Source organism: Gopherus evgoodei, chromosome 9 (genome assembly GCF_007399415.2).
Source record: "Gopherus evgoodei ecotype Sinaloan lineage chromosome 9, rGopEvg1_v1.p, whole genome shotgun sequence".
NCBI classification, from domain to species: Eukaryota; Metazoa; Chordata; order Testudines; family Testudinidae; genus Gopherus; species Gopherus evgoodei.
In genome coordinates this window covers 55884994-55901133 of record NC_044330.1, presented here as the reverse complement: position 1 = coordinate 55901133, position 16140 = coordinate 55884994, and the positions used below count along the sequence as shown (strand labels likewise).

General features: G+C 48.8%; 1 protein-coding gene across 1 annotated transcript in view; it reads right to left on the bottom strand.

The window, feature by feature from the left end:
* Positions 1-16140, bottom strand: part of RAB6B (RAB6B, member RAS oncogene family) — a 137755-nt gene that overhangs the window by 18734 nt on the left and 102881 nt on the right. The window contains exons 5-7 of the mRNA XM_030576307.1: positions 10830-10941; positions 5398-5491; positions 2061-2127 (exon numbers count right to left, since the gene is read on the bottom strand). Coding sequence (XP_030432167.1) covers positions 2061-2127; positions 5398-5491; positions 10830-10941 — 273 coding nt within the window. The remainder of the gene's footprint in view (positions 1-2060; positions 2128-5397; positions 5492-10829; positions 10942-16140) is intronic.

The window sequence follows — 16140 nt, the reverse complement described above, 5'->3', positions numbered from 1 at the left end:
AGTGGGGCATTTATAACTGGAGCCTGTCTCTGACTTGCTTGGCTCCGAGAAGCCTCATGAAATACTGCATCAGTCCCTATGGACTGTATGTACAACATAAAGGTCACTGGCCCAGGGCAGGCACAGACAGCAAGAGGGCTACAGTGGCACATACAAGGAAAAACCCTCACCGCTGGAACCACGGATGGCCAGAGCCGTAACAAGGAATTTTTGCGCCTGAGGCAAAAGCCGGCTCCAGGCTCTTGGGCAGCGGGTCCCTGAGTCCCTATCAGAGAGAAGGACCCACCGCCAAATTTCTGCCAAAGAATGAATGAAGTGGTGGTGGCAAATTCGGTGGCAGGTCCTTCCCTCCAATAAGGACTAAGGGATCTGCCACCAAATTGCCACCGACCGTGGTAGAGCTGCGCCTCACTCGCCTGGCCCTTGTTTCGGCACTGCTGATGGCAGTTAAAACCTTAATACACAAATCACACATCAGTGACCAAAGCCAGCCGGGGCCGGCTTCTCTATTTAGTTGTCAAGTGCAAACAGGCATCCAATGGGATTTTCCAAAGCACCCAAGCAGGACTGATGCCTAATTACAACTGATTTCAATAGGAGTTAGGCACTAAACCCACTCAACTGCTTTGGAAAATTCCTCATGGCACCTATTGGCATCAACAGGCTCCTAACTTCCTAACTCTGACCTTCAGTGTCTCTCAAAGGAGCGTCCTGGCCCCAAACATGCCAGTAACAGCCACAAACCTGTCCTCTCAGTGCTCAACTCCTTTGACCCATGGGATTTCTCTCACTCTCCAACTCCAGGTATGGCTCCTTTGCCCAACTCTGTCACACTTGCACCTGCTTGCTCCCATCAGGACTCCTTCCTTTTCTGTACAAGGCTGTTTTCCTTTGTCCTCTCCTCATTGCGTCCACGCACACACACCAGTAAGTCCTCAACCCCCTCTTTCCATTGCTGTTCTCCACATCAGCCCCATTTTCTACATTTTCTCTGGTGACACGGAGCAGAGTGAGGCAGCCCAGCCCCGAAAAAGCCCAGCTGGAATTCTCAGCCCACACCGTGCAAACAAGGACAAAGGACGGTGCACTGGAGGATCTGGATTCTGCAGCTTTATGGATGTTTGTCTGCTTCCAAGTATCGTATATAGGATTGATGACTAGCTAAGGACCAGACTGGGAACTCCTGGCACACAATAGTGTGTACTTGGGCACAAAGTAGCTCCATTGAAGTCAATATGGTTACTTGCATGAGTAACTCCACACCCATGTGAGTGAGGAGTTCACAGTCTGTCCTGCCAGTGGACAGGACAGAAATGACCCATCTGAACAAAAGACTCTGACAGTATTTGCTGATTGCAAATGTGAGCCATCCAGGAAGTCCTGTGTTTTCATTCGCTGGCTCATGCCTGCTCTGTGGGGCTGGGCCAGGCCTAGGGGGCTGCAGGGGAGGTTGGCTCAGGGGCCCATGCTGGGCCTTTGCACAGCTCTGGAGGGGAGGCAGATGTGGGACACCACTGTGTCTGCATGTACATCTGACAACAGGGGATGCAAAACTCTTCTGTGCCCCAGGATTCTCAAAGGACTTGAGCAAACACAGGCGTGGGACTACGTGTCACATGTGATATAACGTATGGGGATGTGGGCTTGGAGTTCATCCAGCAGCTCAGACAGCTCAATAGCGCCTAGGCTCAAGGCATGAACATGTCCGTGCATGTGTCACATGGCAGGCTTTGAGTCCTGAGCTCATTAGGCAATGCAAGGATGCCTGAGGTCCAGGTGTCATGCTCCATCAGCCTATGTTGCAGACAATGGGAAGCCTTTAGTACTGGGGCCTGTTTCAGATGGCGTCAGGGTGCCCAGGCTCAAGGTGCTGGGCTGGGCTCAGAGCACTATGCCTTGACTGCATTGTTTGTGGGCTCTGAGTGCACAGCCATGCTGTGTGACTGTCACCTCCCTCAACCTCACTTTCCCTTGGAGGACAACATACTGACCTTTGAGACTGATGGCTGAACAGTGCTATAGAAGAGCTAGGTAGTTTCATTAAAAAAAAAAAAGGATACTTCCTTCTTTGCTCTTCTCTTGAACGCTCTCCATGCCGGGCAGTGCGGATGCGACACGTCGGAACAGCTGGCATTAAGTCCAGGGGTAAGAGAGGAGAGAGAGAAGGAATCTGTTACTGAGGTTCAGGGTTTGTATCCATAGCCATCATTCTTCATTCTGTATTTGACACAACTGAGAACAGCAAAACTCATCATGTACAATGTTGGTGAAGTAAGGTTGGGAGCTGAGAGATGTGTCACTTCCACTCCGGTGTGATTATATCAATGTGTAAGGTCTTGTTCATGGTAGAAAACTCACACTGATGTAACTAAATGGATTTAAAAAGCACTTTATATCAATTTAACTTAATTCAGTAAATAAAGAGATTAAACTAACCCTGTATAAACATGATTTACACTGGTTTAAGTGCAGCCACATAATGGATTTGTATCAGTATAACTAAATCAGTTTATCAATGCAAGCAGGGTCTGAATGAATTCTCCCTTGACATTAGCTGGGAGAGGGAGAGACTTCAGCAGCAAACTGTATTTACATGAACACACCTACTCTGCCAAGATGTCCAGCAGATAGAGCAGTGTTGTTCCAAAGTGATCAACTTTGGCTGGTGTTGGGTTACAAATCACTTTCATGCTGAATGCAAGGGTAGTGAAAGGCTGTTATCAATGTTGTTGTTTTTACTGCATGAGTAAAGAGGATTCGAATTGTGCTTAACCTGTCCCAAATGGGGGGATCATCCTCAGCTGAAAGGATCTCATCTCGTTAAGCCAGGGGCTCGAATGCCAGATCCTTGTGAAAGTCAGAGGAGTAGGGACAGGTGTCCTAGTGAGGAGATGTGGCTTTCCCCTAAGGGTCCCTGGTCTGATTTAATCTATTCCTCCCCAATGTTCAAAGACAGAGCTGAATCATAGAATATCAGGGTTGGAAGGGATCTCAGGAAGTCATCTAGTCCAACACTCTACTCAAAGTCTGACCACAAAAAATGCTTAGGAAATACACTCTATTAGAAGCCTTTGTTATTTTAAGTGCTTAAATGAGAGCTGAAATCACTTGTGGTGGGACAGCATTTCTGCTCAGCCTGCTAAAAGCTGAAAATCACTAGGAGACTGACCAGCAGAGAGGAAGGTGGTACCAGAAGGTAACTGACAGTTGGCTAGTGGAAGCGGAATGAGCAGCTGGCGAGGCGGCCAAATAGAGCAAGTGCTCAGATGGTACAGCAAGCAAAGTGCCTTCTTCCCCGGCTGAGACGTACCTCTAAACCCTGGGCACTCACTGACTAAGGACAACCACTGTGAGTGGGGTAGGGAACAGAGGAAAGCACAGCAAAGGAACTTTTGGTTTCAGAACTCAAGAACATGAGGCAGAAGACTCTGCCCCATGCACTCTGAGGTGGGTGTTCTGCTCACAGTTTTATGATTATGAATCCTGCTTATGGCATTTCCCCTAATTAATGTTGGGTGAATTCCACTCTGGTTTGTCTGTGAAAGTGTTAAGATGTTTTCTTTGGCAAGAGAAAAAAAGAGTTACTTTGAAATGATGCAAGGAACATGTCTGCTTTAAACAGAGAGATGCAATTTACTCACATGCCTGGATGACTTGCCCAAGGCTCTAAGGGGGTTAATTTAAGTTTGATGTGTGCCAAGAAATCCTTCATTTCCTTCCGCTAGAATCAAAGACCCACCTTTGCTTTTGTCACCTGTTTCCTGGCTGGATGTTGATAGGCGTGGCACCAGCAGAGGACGTAGCTAGACATATAGGGCAAATTCCCAGCTGGTATTAACCGGCATCCCTTCATTGAAGCTACAGTAATTTCCACTAGTTGAGAAGCTGGCCCTTCAAAGTTATCATTTGCACCTTCAGTTTACTGTGCCAGATAAGACTGTTTGATCCCCTGTATGTCTATTGCCTCCATGTTCCAGTCTGTGATATTGCATGTTAGTATATTGTGTTAGTAAAGTGCTCTCACAGCTATCAGTCACAAACTTCTTCCATGGAAGCTATTAGCATACATGGAACCTCCCTTTCTGTAGTGTTGTGCAGTGTGCGCTCATATTGCATTATTCTGCAAAGTAAATAACCTCAACCAGGGAACAGCCATCCCCATCTACAGTAAACATGTGGTCTGAGATAAGGCATGCATTATGTGAAAAATCATCATTGCTTCTTCTCAAATAATTTCTAAACAGTATCATTTACATTAGATTAATTACAGGAGAACTCCTCATGTATCCCAGGTATGAGGCAATTTTGTATCATCTCTCATTCATCAGAAGAAATGAGGTGATTTCTCTCTTAGGACATGATTTATTACATTGCAGCCAAGACAGGTATCTGTTACCATTGACTCTTATTATCGTAGTTTGGTGAACCTACATCTGCTTTGCTGTTGCAGTTGTAGAGCAAAAGACAATGGCAAGTACTTAGATTTCTCTCGAAGCTAATGCTGTGCTCAGGTGTCCTCTCCATTACACTTTCAGTCAGGGATCTAAACAAAGTCCTGACTATACAATGACCTGGAACTTCTTTCCCTGGGGTGCAAAAGGGAATACACATCCCTGTTTATTCATTTGCTCTAGTGAGATATGTATTTCCTGGTCATTATTCTTGGTTATTTGTATAGTGGTAGCTCTTATGGGCCCCGATCAGGACCCCAGTGCAGTCACCATAACAACAGGTAACAAACAATTATCAAAAGGTTTTAACAGAGTGAAAAGACAGCTCCCACTGCAAACATCCCACTGAGCAGTGATCTCACCTCCAGAGCTGTTGCAGCAGCTAATGTGAAAGGGCCTCCCTGTTGTAATGTACTCAGTTTAATTAAATCTAGCAATCTGTTTCTGAGTCAAAGTTTTCCTGCATATACAGCTTCCCAGGTGGCATGTAAGCTGCCCAGGTAATCCTTACTATTAGAGCCATGCCCGCCTAACCGTATTCAGAATTCAGTGTCAAGTTGCGCAGACTATGTCAGACAAAGAGGCACATATGTCATCATGCTCCAATTGATATTGCAATGGGCGGCACCCTGCTTGCGGCCTCACATGTGTGATCCCAGTTTTTACATGTGTAAAAAGCACACCGTGCCTTGCAAATCTATCCCTCCAGAGGGCACCAGGAGGAATCTAAGAGCACTTTACGTAGAAATGCACGAGTGATGGAGGGGAAGGCGGAGGAGCTTTCTGCTTCTAAAGCCAGTAAAGATACAATATTGCATCCGGTTACAATTTTCAATGACCTTATTGCAACCTTTTGCTACTGTGGATACTATCAGTTGCTGCAGTGAACCCGGCTATCAGCTGGATGATCTTGCTATGATTCTGGCTGCAGCAGGTCTTCCCTTACCTGTTTTACATTGTAGCCTGTCTTTGCACTGGTCTCGATAAACATGACACTCAGTTCTTTGGCTCTCTGTTCCCCCTCTTCAATTGTTATCTGCCTGAGGACACACAGGAGAGAAGGGAAAACCATAACTGTTCTAACCTTGCTGGGATGGGCTGGAGAGGGGCCTAGCTTAAAAGTCTGGAGGGAGAAAGTGGAAGAGAATTGCAGTTGTCCATGGTCCTGAGCGCAGGCCTGTTTCCTTGCACCTCAGAGCATAGATGGTTGAGGCCTCATGCCTACATAGCCCCAAGACCCCACAAACAGATGCCATCACATGTGCCTCTGTGGCATGGGCTGCCTGGCAGACAAAGTGCAGGCAAGGGAGGGTTTCAGTACCTAAATCCTTTATGACTCAGCAAACAGAATGAGGGGGAGCTGAGGAGCCCAGCAGAGCCTGTAGAAGTGTTTGAACCCCAGGGAGGGGGAGCTGAGCCCAGTCTGATCATACTTTGAACATCTGCTCAATCTGCTGAGAGTGGTGCCCCATTTTGGCATCAGCAAGTAGGTAGGACATATTTTGTGGTTGGAGCTTGGAAGAGTCAAACCAGAGCTCCCCTCCCCCATTGGGCCCCTGGTGTGGGGTGAGGACAGCATGAGACAGGAAAATTATTTGAACCCTTTTCCCGGCTGAACTCTCAGTGTCTACTCTGTGCCCATCAGAGTAACACTGTTCTGTGAGCTCAGCCTCTGGGCTGCAGCAGGAACCCTTTTTACATACCCTGAGCATGTTGATCATTAAGGATGTACCAGGCACGGGGCAGCACTGGAGGGGTAATGAATACATTGCCGGCCTATCTCTGTGCTGGCACAGGGTAAGAGGTTCGATTGGCTCTAAACAGTATTCTCCTCTTCTTGGATTCTAGCAAAGCGCCTTCATGCAGAGGGCACCAGCCCAGGCGTGAGTGAATGCAGACACTGAATCCCTCTGCCAGCACAAGCTGGCTTCTCCAGCTCAGTTTTCTGATCAAATGATGGAAAAAGTAGATTCTCTAGCTGCCCCTGCAGCCACCAGCTCTGAGCTGTCTCAAACAGGATGTCTACACAGCACTTAGACATCTGCGGCTGGCCCGGGCCACCAGACTTGGGTCAAGGGGTTAACCAGCTGCTTAGTCAGAGCCTCATCAGCCTGAGTCCGGGGCCAGGGACCAGTCGCGGGAGTCTAAGTGCAGCGTAGATATACCCTAGATTGCTCTGTCTCCCTAGGGCAGCCAGCCTTCTGCTACCTGTCAAATCCATTTTTCTGACTGACTGACATCCGCATTCCCTGTCTCCTCAGCTGCCTTCTGCAGGCCTGATGGAACAAGCAGCGCCTCAGACCTCTCCTGGGAGAAGGGGGAGAACAATGGAAGCTGGAAGTCCTGTAAAGCTTAGCTTAATGCAGCTCTTCTTCCCTCTCCTCTCCCCACAGACAGGCCCTGGGCACGCCCACTGCTAGGCTGCAAGAACACATCCATGGAGGAGAGACAGCACATGTGCAGGCCCAAAGGACACAGCTACCGAAGTTCTCTATCAGCAGTGCAGGGACACTGACAAGCCTGCAGTGAGCACCCCCAGGGACACTCTTCTTGAAGATAAAAACAATGAGGAGTCCTTGTGGCACCTTAGAGACTAACAAATTTATTTGGGTATAAGCTTTTGTGGGCTAGAACCCACTGCATCAGATACATGGAGTGGAAAATACAGTAGTAGGTGTGTATATATATACATATATAGTGACAAAGTTCCTCCTCTACATTGGTGGGTCCTGCACCTATTGGCAGATTTGCTCACCTCACAGATTCACCCTGTGGGTCAGGAAACAGCCCAGAGACCTTCCCCTCTGGTAGAAGCCACAGCCCAGGTCAATTCCTCCTGTGTCTGATCAGAAGTTGGGAGGTTTGGGGTGAAACTGGGCCTAACCTCTACTCCGGGTTCCAGCCCAGGGCCCTGCAGACTACAGCTGCCTAGAGTGCCTCCTGGTACACCTGCGCGACAGCTACAACTCCCTGGGCTACTTCCCCATGGCCTCCTCCCAAGACCTTCTTTATCCTCACCACAGGACCTTTCTCCTGGTGCCTGATAATGCTTATACTCCTCAGTCTTCCAGTAATATGTCTTCTTGCTCCCAGCTCCTCACATGCACACTGAAGTGAGGTCCTTTTTAAACTCAGGTACCCTGATTAGCTAGCCTGTCCTAATTGATTCTAGCAGTTTCTTAATTGGCTCTAGGTGTCTTAATTATCCTGCCTGTCTTAATTGGTTCTAGCAGGTTCCTGATTACTCTAGTGCAGCCCGTGCTCTGGTCACTCAAGGAACAGAAAACTACTCATCTAGTGACCAGTATATTTGCCCTCTACCAGACTCTTGTACCCAACTGGTCTGGGTCTGTCACAATATATATATATATATATATATATATATATATATATATACACACAGTACATGAAAAGATGGGAGTTGCTTTACCAAGTGGGAGGTCAGTCTAATGAGACAATTCAATTAACAGTAGACTACCAAGGAAGGAAAAATCACTTCTGTAGTGATAATGAGGGTGGCCCATTTCAAACAGTTGACAAGAAGGTGTGAGTAACAGCAGGGGGAAATTAGTACAGTAAAATTAGGTTTTGTAATGACCCATCCACTCCCAGTCTTTATTCAGGCCTAATTTGATGGTGCCCAGTTTGCAAATTAATTCCAGTTCTGCAGTTTCATGTTGGATTCTGATTTTGAAGTTTTTGTTGTTGAAGAATTGCTACTTTTAAGTCTGTTATTGAATGAGCAGGGAGGTTGAAGTGTACTCCTACTGGTTTTTTAATGTTGTAATTCCTGATGTCAGATTTGTGTCCATTTATTCTTTTGCATAGAGACTGTCCGGTTTAGCCAATGTACATGGCCGAGGGGCTTTGCTAGCACATGATGGCATATATCACCAGGACTCCTCGTTTTTGCTGATACAGACTAACACTCTAAAACTTCTTAAAGATGAACGCCAAATTCCTCAGCAGTTTTGGCAACAGAGGGAGGAATTGGAGGCTCTTTTAGCTGTTAATGGCTGGCTGCTGTTTGGCCCCTTTCCTCTGCCCTCCAGCTGCAGCTCCTTTTGCCCACAGGTTGCTGGATAGCTGCCTGGAGCCACTGAAATATCTGTCACTTTGTTTGATCCAGCATCATGTTTCCTGGTGTCTTGGAGGGCCACAAGGGAAACGGGGGCCCTCCCCCACCTCCCAGCAGTATGGGTGTATTCTGACAACTCAGCTTTCTTCAGTGGAAACCAGGAACTCCACTTCCCTCTGCCTGCCCAGATCTCTACTACCACATCCCCCTACCATCTCCAGAGCATGGGTTTCCTTCCTGTCTCTCTACTTTATTCACCCCCCTGCATCCTCTTGCTCACTCTGTCTATTCCCCCCCAGAATCTGGAAAACTCCATCTCTCCATCCCCAGAGTGACAGCTCTCCCCTGCAGCACCCATTCTTTGCTGCCAGCTCACTGGCCTCTAGCACACTCACCTCCTTTCAATCAGCACGGCACTGATGCTGAAGGGATGCTACCCTTGCAATCCCTGCTCCAGGATGGGAAGGGGCTGTGGCTCTATCCCACTTCTGCAGGAGACTGGGGCCCCAGCTCTCTAGTCCCCAGAGAGCTGTCTCAGAGGGTCTATTGAAATGCAAAGCCCTTGTTTCCCTACCACTGAATTCCAGCTGTTCTGTTCACCGGGATGCTGCAGGGAGCTCCTATCAGACATCTGCCTAGAAGCACTGCAATTCTTGCAAAGAGTTTATCTTTTCGTTCCATTTCCCGCCTCCACCCCTCACCTCTCCCATTTAGTCTGGTGTATTTCAGTGGAATTCCATTTCCTCCTGGAATTTTTTTGTCAGCAGCTTTTAAAATGTTGGCAGTGTGACCTAGTTGATAGTGCACTTGACTGGGAAGCAGGAGATCTGGATTCTAGTCCCATCTCTGCCCCTGGTCTATAGGCTAAGTTGCTTTGGCTCATAACCTCAAAGGATGCCCTATCTCCCACTAAAATCAATGTGCATTAGGTGCCCAAATACCTCTGAGGACCAAGGCCTTCAGCTCTGTACAATGAGGAGAATGATGCTTACCTCTTGGGAGAGCACTTTGAGATCTCTGGATAACGGCTAGGCATTATTAATCAGCAGCCACAACCAAAAATGCGCACTTCTTCCCAGCCTGTCTTCAACAGCTCATATTTTGGTCCAGGCTGATTGGGACCCGTGGGCCCAGCTGAGTGCCTGCTGGCAACATGTCCCTGAACTAAACCAATCAGGGTCTGCTGCACTTACTGCTGTCAGGATCAGGACCCCTATTAAAGGCAAGACAGGCTGCTGAGAGGAAGACAGGATCCTGCAGACTAGTAGCCATGGCTAGGAGCTTTGCACACATGGAAAGTGATCTGTTTATGGAAGAAGCCATCAGCAGGGGGTTACTCCAGTAACACTGGTCATGGATTTGTAAAGCAGGGGACTACATTTCCCATCAGCCCCCTCCCCACTGTACTCCTGCCCCTGGCCGGGTAAGGGGGAAGATCCTGAGCCGGGAGGTGGCTGGGCTCTGGTTTGGGAGCGAGAGCTGCAGGGCAGCAGGGAGTTGGAGAGAAGCCCTGGAAATGGGGGAACTGTGCACAGAGACACTGTGACTGCTGGATGCTCCAGCTGGGGCAGGTCTGTGTGGGACTTCTGGGGGAGCAGTCACAGTTGGGCACAGAATCAGTGCAGAGGGGCCCCAATGACAGACACTAACTGAGCCTGGCTTGGGAACCCTCAAAGGCTTATTTGCTGGAACAGTCCCCAGGTAGTAGCCCTGCAGAGCCCTGCTCTTGACTGGACTGCCCCAGGTATCCAGGCAGGAACTGCTATTGCTCACTTAGCCTCTGCCCCTAGTGTGTGTGTGGCATTGCCCTTTCCCACCAGCCCCAGTACAAACCTATCCCTGAGCCATGTGTCTGAGTGGTCACTGGGACCCAACAGGGCTAGCACGGAAGGGCCTATCTGCTGCAGGACCTCCAGTCGTTGCCTCTGAGACGTGGTACGCTGAGCACGCTACTGGGACCCCAGTGCATGGGGTACCGAGTAACCCCAGTAATGACACTTGGTTGGACAATCTGACACTCACAGTATTTCAGTGCCCTCCCCAAGGCAAAATGTAAAACTCAGTACGCTACCCACTGAGTTACCATGGGGCACAACAGGAAAAGAGGTGTCGTGGATGTTGCAGCGATTTGAACATGGCCAGTCTTCCAACCGGAACAGAGGTCTCCCAATGGTACGTCAGTGCTTATCAGCTGTGACATCTGAGAATCCACTCTAGAACTGCTGGACTGTAAGGATAATGCCGCTTTCTTCCATACCTAGTTCCCACTCCCACCCTCCTGGCCCCGGCCCCTCCTTTACCTCTTGTCTGCGAGATCTGTCTTGTTGCCCACTAACATAATGATGACATCACCTCCTCTTTCTGTCCTGACATCATCAATCCATTTGGATGTCTGCTGGAAGGAGTTGAGATCTGTGAGTGAGGAGACAAAATAGTACAAGTGGCTATGAGAAAGAGAATGATTTTTGCCAACTGTGTGATCTGCTGTGGTAACTCAGCTGACTTCCATTGAGCTACTCCCGGTTTTACACTGGTGTCACTGAGAAGAGAATTGGATTCTAGGACACTTTAGACAAGTCAGGTAATATCCCTGGTATCTCAGTTTATCTCAGGGTCTGATCACACTTGACAGGGATGTTCTGAGTTTAAAAATGCACTGCACCTTGCGGTGTTTACAGAAAGGCACTAAGTGCAAAGCATTCATAACAGTGTCATTCAGTATTGTTTACAGTGGTGTTGCAGCTGTCTTGGCCCCAGGATATTAGAGACAAGGTGGGTGAGGTTCAGTAAAAAAGATAGATTCATAGAATCATAGAATGTTAGGGTTGGAAGATACCTCAGGAGGTCATCTAGTTCAATCCCCTGTTCAAAGCAGGACTAACACCAACTAAATCATCCCAGCCAGGGCTTTGTCAAGCCGGGCCTTAAAAACCTCTAAGAATGGAGATTTCACCACCTCCCTAGGTAACCCATTCCAGTGCTTCACCACCCTCCTAGTGAAATAATGTTTCCTAATATCCAACCTAGACCTCCCCCACTGCAACTTAAGACCATTGCTCCTTGTTCTGTCATCTGCCACCATTGAGAACAGCCGAGCTCCATCCTCTTTGGAACCCCCTTTCAGGTAGTTGAAGGCTGCTATCAAATCCCCCTCACTCTTCTCTTCTGCAGACTAAATAATCCCAGTTCCCTCAGCCTGTCCTCATAAGTCATGCCCCAGCTCCCTAATCATTTTCCTTGCCCTCCGCTGGACTTTCTCCCATTTGTCCACATCCCTTCTGTAGTGGGGGGAACAAAACTGGACACAATACTTCAGGTGTGGCCTCACCAGTGCCAAAGAGAGGGGAATAATCACTTCCTTTGATCTGCTGGCAATGCTCCTACTAACACAGCCCAATATGCTGTTGGCTTTCTTGGCAACAAGGGCATATTGCTGACTCATATCCAGCTTCTCATCCACTGTAATCTCCAGGTCCTTTTCTGCAGAACTGCAGCCAGTCAGTCCCCAGCCTGTAGCGGTGCATGGGATTCTTCCATCCTAAGTGCAGGACTCTGCACTTGTCCTTGTTGAATCTCATCAGATTTCTTTTGGCCAAATCCTCCAATTTGTCTAGGTTACTCTGGACTCTATCCCTACCCTCCAGCATATCTACCTCTCCTCCCATCTTAGTGTCATCTGCAAACTTGATGAGGGTGCAATTCATCCCATCATCCAGATCATTAATAAAGATGTGGAACAAAATTGGCCCCAGGACCAACCCCTGGGGCACTCCGCTAGATACCGGCTGCCAACTTGACATCAAGTCATTGATCACCATCCGTTGAGCCTGACAATCTAGCCAGCTTTCTATCCAGATTACTTCACTCACCTTGTCTCACTGCGTATTGTCCTTTATGTTACACTACAGGCAGGCATGGAGCTGTACAGTGCCTCGTGGGTTGGTATGTGAAGGGAGAAGGAAAGAAATCAGAGAAAAGAGAACACCAAGTGAGTAGCCTGTGCAACAGCAAAGACGGTGCTTACAGGGACAGAACCAGTTAAGCGTCCAGGTGAGCCCTTCCAGAGGAAATACTGGAGAAGGACAGAAGAGATGAACAGAAAGATAATTAGACTTGGGAGTCATCAACGAAGAGGTGCCTGACAAACCTATGGGAGCATGAGAGATCAGCAGGGGCTAAAGTAAGGAGCATTTGCATTGCCCCTTTCTCCTTGGCTAATGCAAGGGGAGATCCCCCTGGTCCAACCCATGTTACCCTTTACAGGGCACTAAAGGGAGACCACAGAGGGGGAGAGCTTGAGGGCACATAGGAAGAGCAGCATAGTTGAAGCCCACCAAAGAGAGGCTGATGGAGATGTCGGAAGAGTGAGAGAAGAATTGGAGGTGACAGAAAGGTGATGGAGAGTGAGGACAATGGGCTTGGTTCTCCACTCCCCTGTGCAGAGTGTGACATGCCGCCCTTGGTGTGAGTGCATGGGAGCATTTCACACCCAGTTGCACAGGGGACAGGTCTGCACAAGGGGCAAGATGGGGAGGCGAGAGGGAGGAGCCAAGAGAAGGACATTAACAGCGCTGGTGGCAGGAGTCTATGGTGGGAAGAGGCTGATGGCAGTAGGCCAGGGCGAGCTGGGGGGAAGGGGTCATGGAGATTGGAACAGATCCCTTGTTCAAGGAGTCTGCGGAAAGAGGAATGGGGCTGAGAGTGGAAACAAAGGCACGTGTGAATGCCAGACAGTCCCTGAGTAGAGGGAGGGTGCAGGAGAAAGGGCATGGGGAGGGGTATGAGGTAGAAGGTCAAACGGTGAAGGAAAAGGAGGAAAAGGAGTCATCGGCGGCTCCTGTCACTTTTGTCCATAACTTCCCACCTGCGTACTAAGCTCCACATGTCACCATCACTCTGGCTCCACGCACCAGTTCTACCCAACTCCTGCCGGGAAGGCACCCGACTCACCTCTTGAATCTACAACAGCCAAGAGGTTCACTTCACTGAGGATGACACATTCTCTCATGAACGTAGCTTCACTGGGGACTGTTTCTCCAGCCGGTAACTCAGCTCAATACACAAAGGGCCAGGCCCAGTCTCTGTTCTGGAGCTCTGTCGAGAACCCGCCGCCCATCAGAGAGAGCATGCAGAGAGGAAGCACGACAACTGAAACAGGGACTTGGGGTAAAGTCCTGTCCTGAGGAGTCTTTTAGCGACACATTGTGAATGAGCAATACATCCCCAGATCAGCTCCGTAACCCTGGCACTCTCCTGCTGCAGTCACCGCCCTGCCCCCCTTGTCACTTCTCTGTCACTTTGCATTTCCATTTCTGTTAGAAGCAGCCACGACAGAAACCCCACGCCCGTGCCACCAACGAGAGCTGAATACGAAGCAGAAAGAAAGGTCAGCGTGCCAAGGCCTGGCCTTGCCTTCGAGATTCACAGCAGCGGAAAGGCACTGGATCTCATTTTCAACCTCTGTAGCAGCAGAGCAACCTGCAATGCTTGCTCAGCATGGAGACTGCCTTCTTGCTGGACAGGGCTGACTTGTATGGGCACCTCTCATCACCAGTGTACACAGGATAGGCCTGGTTCTGAATTCTTGTCCTTGCTTCACAGCTGCTGCATTGGTGAAGAGCTAGCTGAGAATCCCCAGGAGAGGGCAATCTGCATAAATTTGAATTCATGTACACATATTTGCATGCCAATGTTGCCTGTTTGTCCCAGTCAGCCGTTTCATGTATTCATTCCAGACACTCCAATCTGCATTCATTCCACACCTCCTCACCCCTCCCACTCTGGTCTTTGCAATCACACACATTCAGTGTGTGCAAACTCTCAAGATGCAACTTGCCCCCAGTTCTTTCTGCACTCACCCAGGTTTACTGCCTGCACCCTCATCTATTGCTCATGCACCCAGATGGACCTACCCAGGCTGTGGGTTTCCACATTCTTCTAGAATGTTTTTGGGGGTGCAGGACACACCTGGTCTCCTAGGAAATCTCCTCCGATTGGCTGCATTGCCCAGGCCTGCTGAATCTGAAAATTGGGCCTGGCCATTTTTAGGGTTTCATACAGGACTCTCTCTTCAGGAAAGCCTTCTCCTGAGAACCGAGCTGTCAAACGGGCTGGCTGGCTGCCCTAGGAAAGGAACTGCTGGGACTGAATTCCTGTAAGCAAGCAGCTTTGGCTTGTAAAGATGGGAGCTTTGTTGCTCTTCCTCAAGGGAGCCATGCGCTCCCCCTTTCACATAGCATCACCCTCTCCTTGGAGAGGCTATAGGGATGGGACCCTAAGAGCAGGTCATTTTAGAACTATAGAGTTAGAAATAATATGCACCAGGGGCCTGATTCTCCAGTGCCATGTATTCTCATTCACGCCTGAGCAAACTGGGTGCTGAGTGCAATCCATCAGCATGGGAGAAGTCTGACTGGTGCAGCACAGGGGGCGAAGATGTGTCACTTCCATTCTGACTGTGGCTCTGCTGAGGCCAATGGAGTTACCCCAGGCATGAATTTGGTTCTCTGTGGTAGCATCCTATCTGATATAACTGTCCCACTGCTTACTGCTGGGATGTTGTGTAGCTGCCCGTGTTCCACAAGTGTATGAACACAAAGAACACAAATATTCTAGGTCCACCAATGGCTATTAGCCAGGATGGGCAGGGATCGTATCCCTAGCCTCTGTTTGCCAGAAGCTGGGAATGGGAGACAGGGAATGGATCACTTGATGATTGCCTGTTCTGTTCATTCCCTCTGGGGCACCTGGCATTGGTCACTGTTGGAAGACAGATACTGGGCTAGATGGACCATTGATCTGACCTAGTATGGCCATTCTTACGTTCTTATCTAAAAGTGGCTCTTCTGAGATAGCAAATCTCTAACAGAATTTTACAAAAATAAACACGCAGCTAGCTACGAAGAGTACAAGCATTCTTCTCACCAACATCTTGTATGATTCAATACGTGAGCTATATCACATGATGGGCTAGTTCTCCAGTGGGCATCAATCAACATAGAGCTATTGACTTCAATGGAGCTGCAGCGATTCACACCCACTGAGGATCTGTCCTAGCATTTCTGTCCAAGAAATAAATCCTAGACATCCTCGTCCAGCATCTGATGACATGACAGACCAACTGTCTTTCCCATGAAATCACCTGCCCTTGGATGGATGCAGAGATTTACAAATCAATCACTTCTGAGGCATCCTTTTCCTAGTTATGGAATGGACACTGAGAAAGGTGGACTGTGGCTGGTCAGCCCTACATGCAGTGCCACTCTCCATGAAGATAGGATCTAGCTCCCTGTCTTCAGGTCCACCCATCTGAGCAGCGCATACGGTCCCTTTCCTATGATGATTCTTCCTTCAGGAGTAAGCATGCAAAGTCCTTTGTAGCTCCTAAGCTCGTTTGCACTACTTACACTAGATTGTACCAGTTACAGATGTGCTTCAGTGCTGCTGCTGACCATGTGAAGGACTTGAGTACATCTCAGACCCGCACACAACTGAGCAGAAACTGGAAACTCTGAGACAGCAAATGGGTGGGGTGAACTCAGGCATCAAAGAATAGTTCAGAATGGAGTATATTTGTCTCTAGCATCATGAGGATGAATGGTGCTTGGCAGT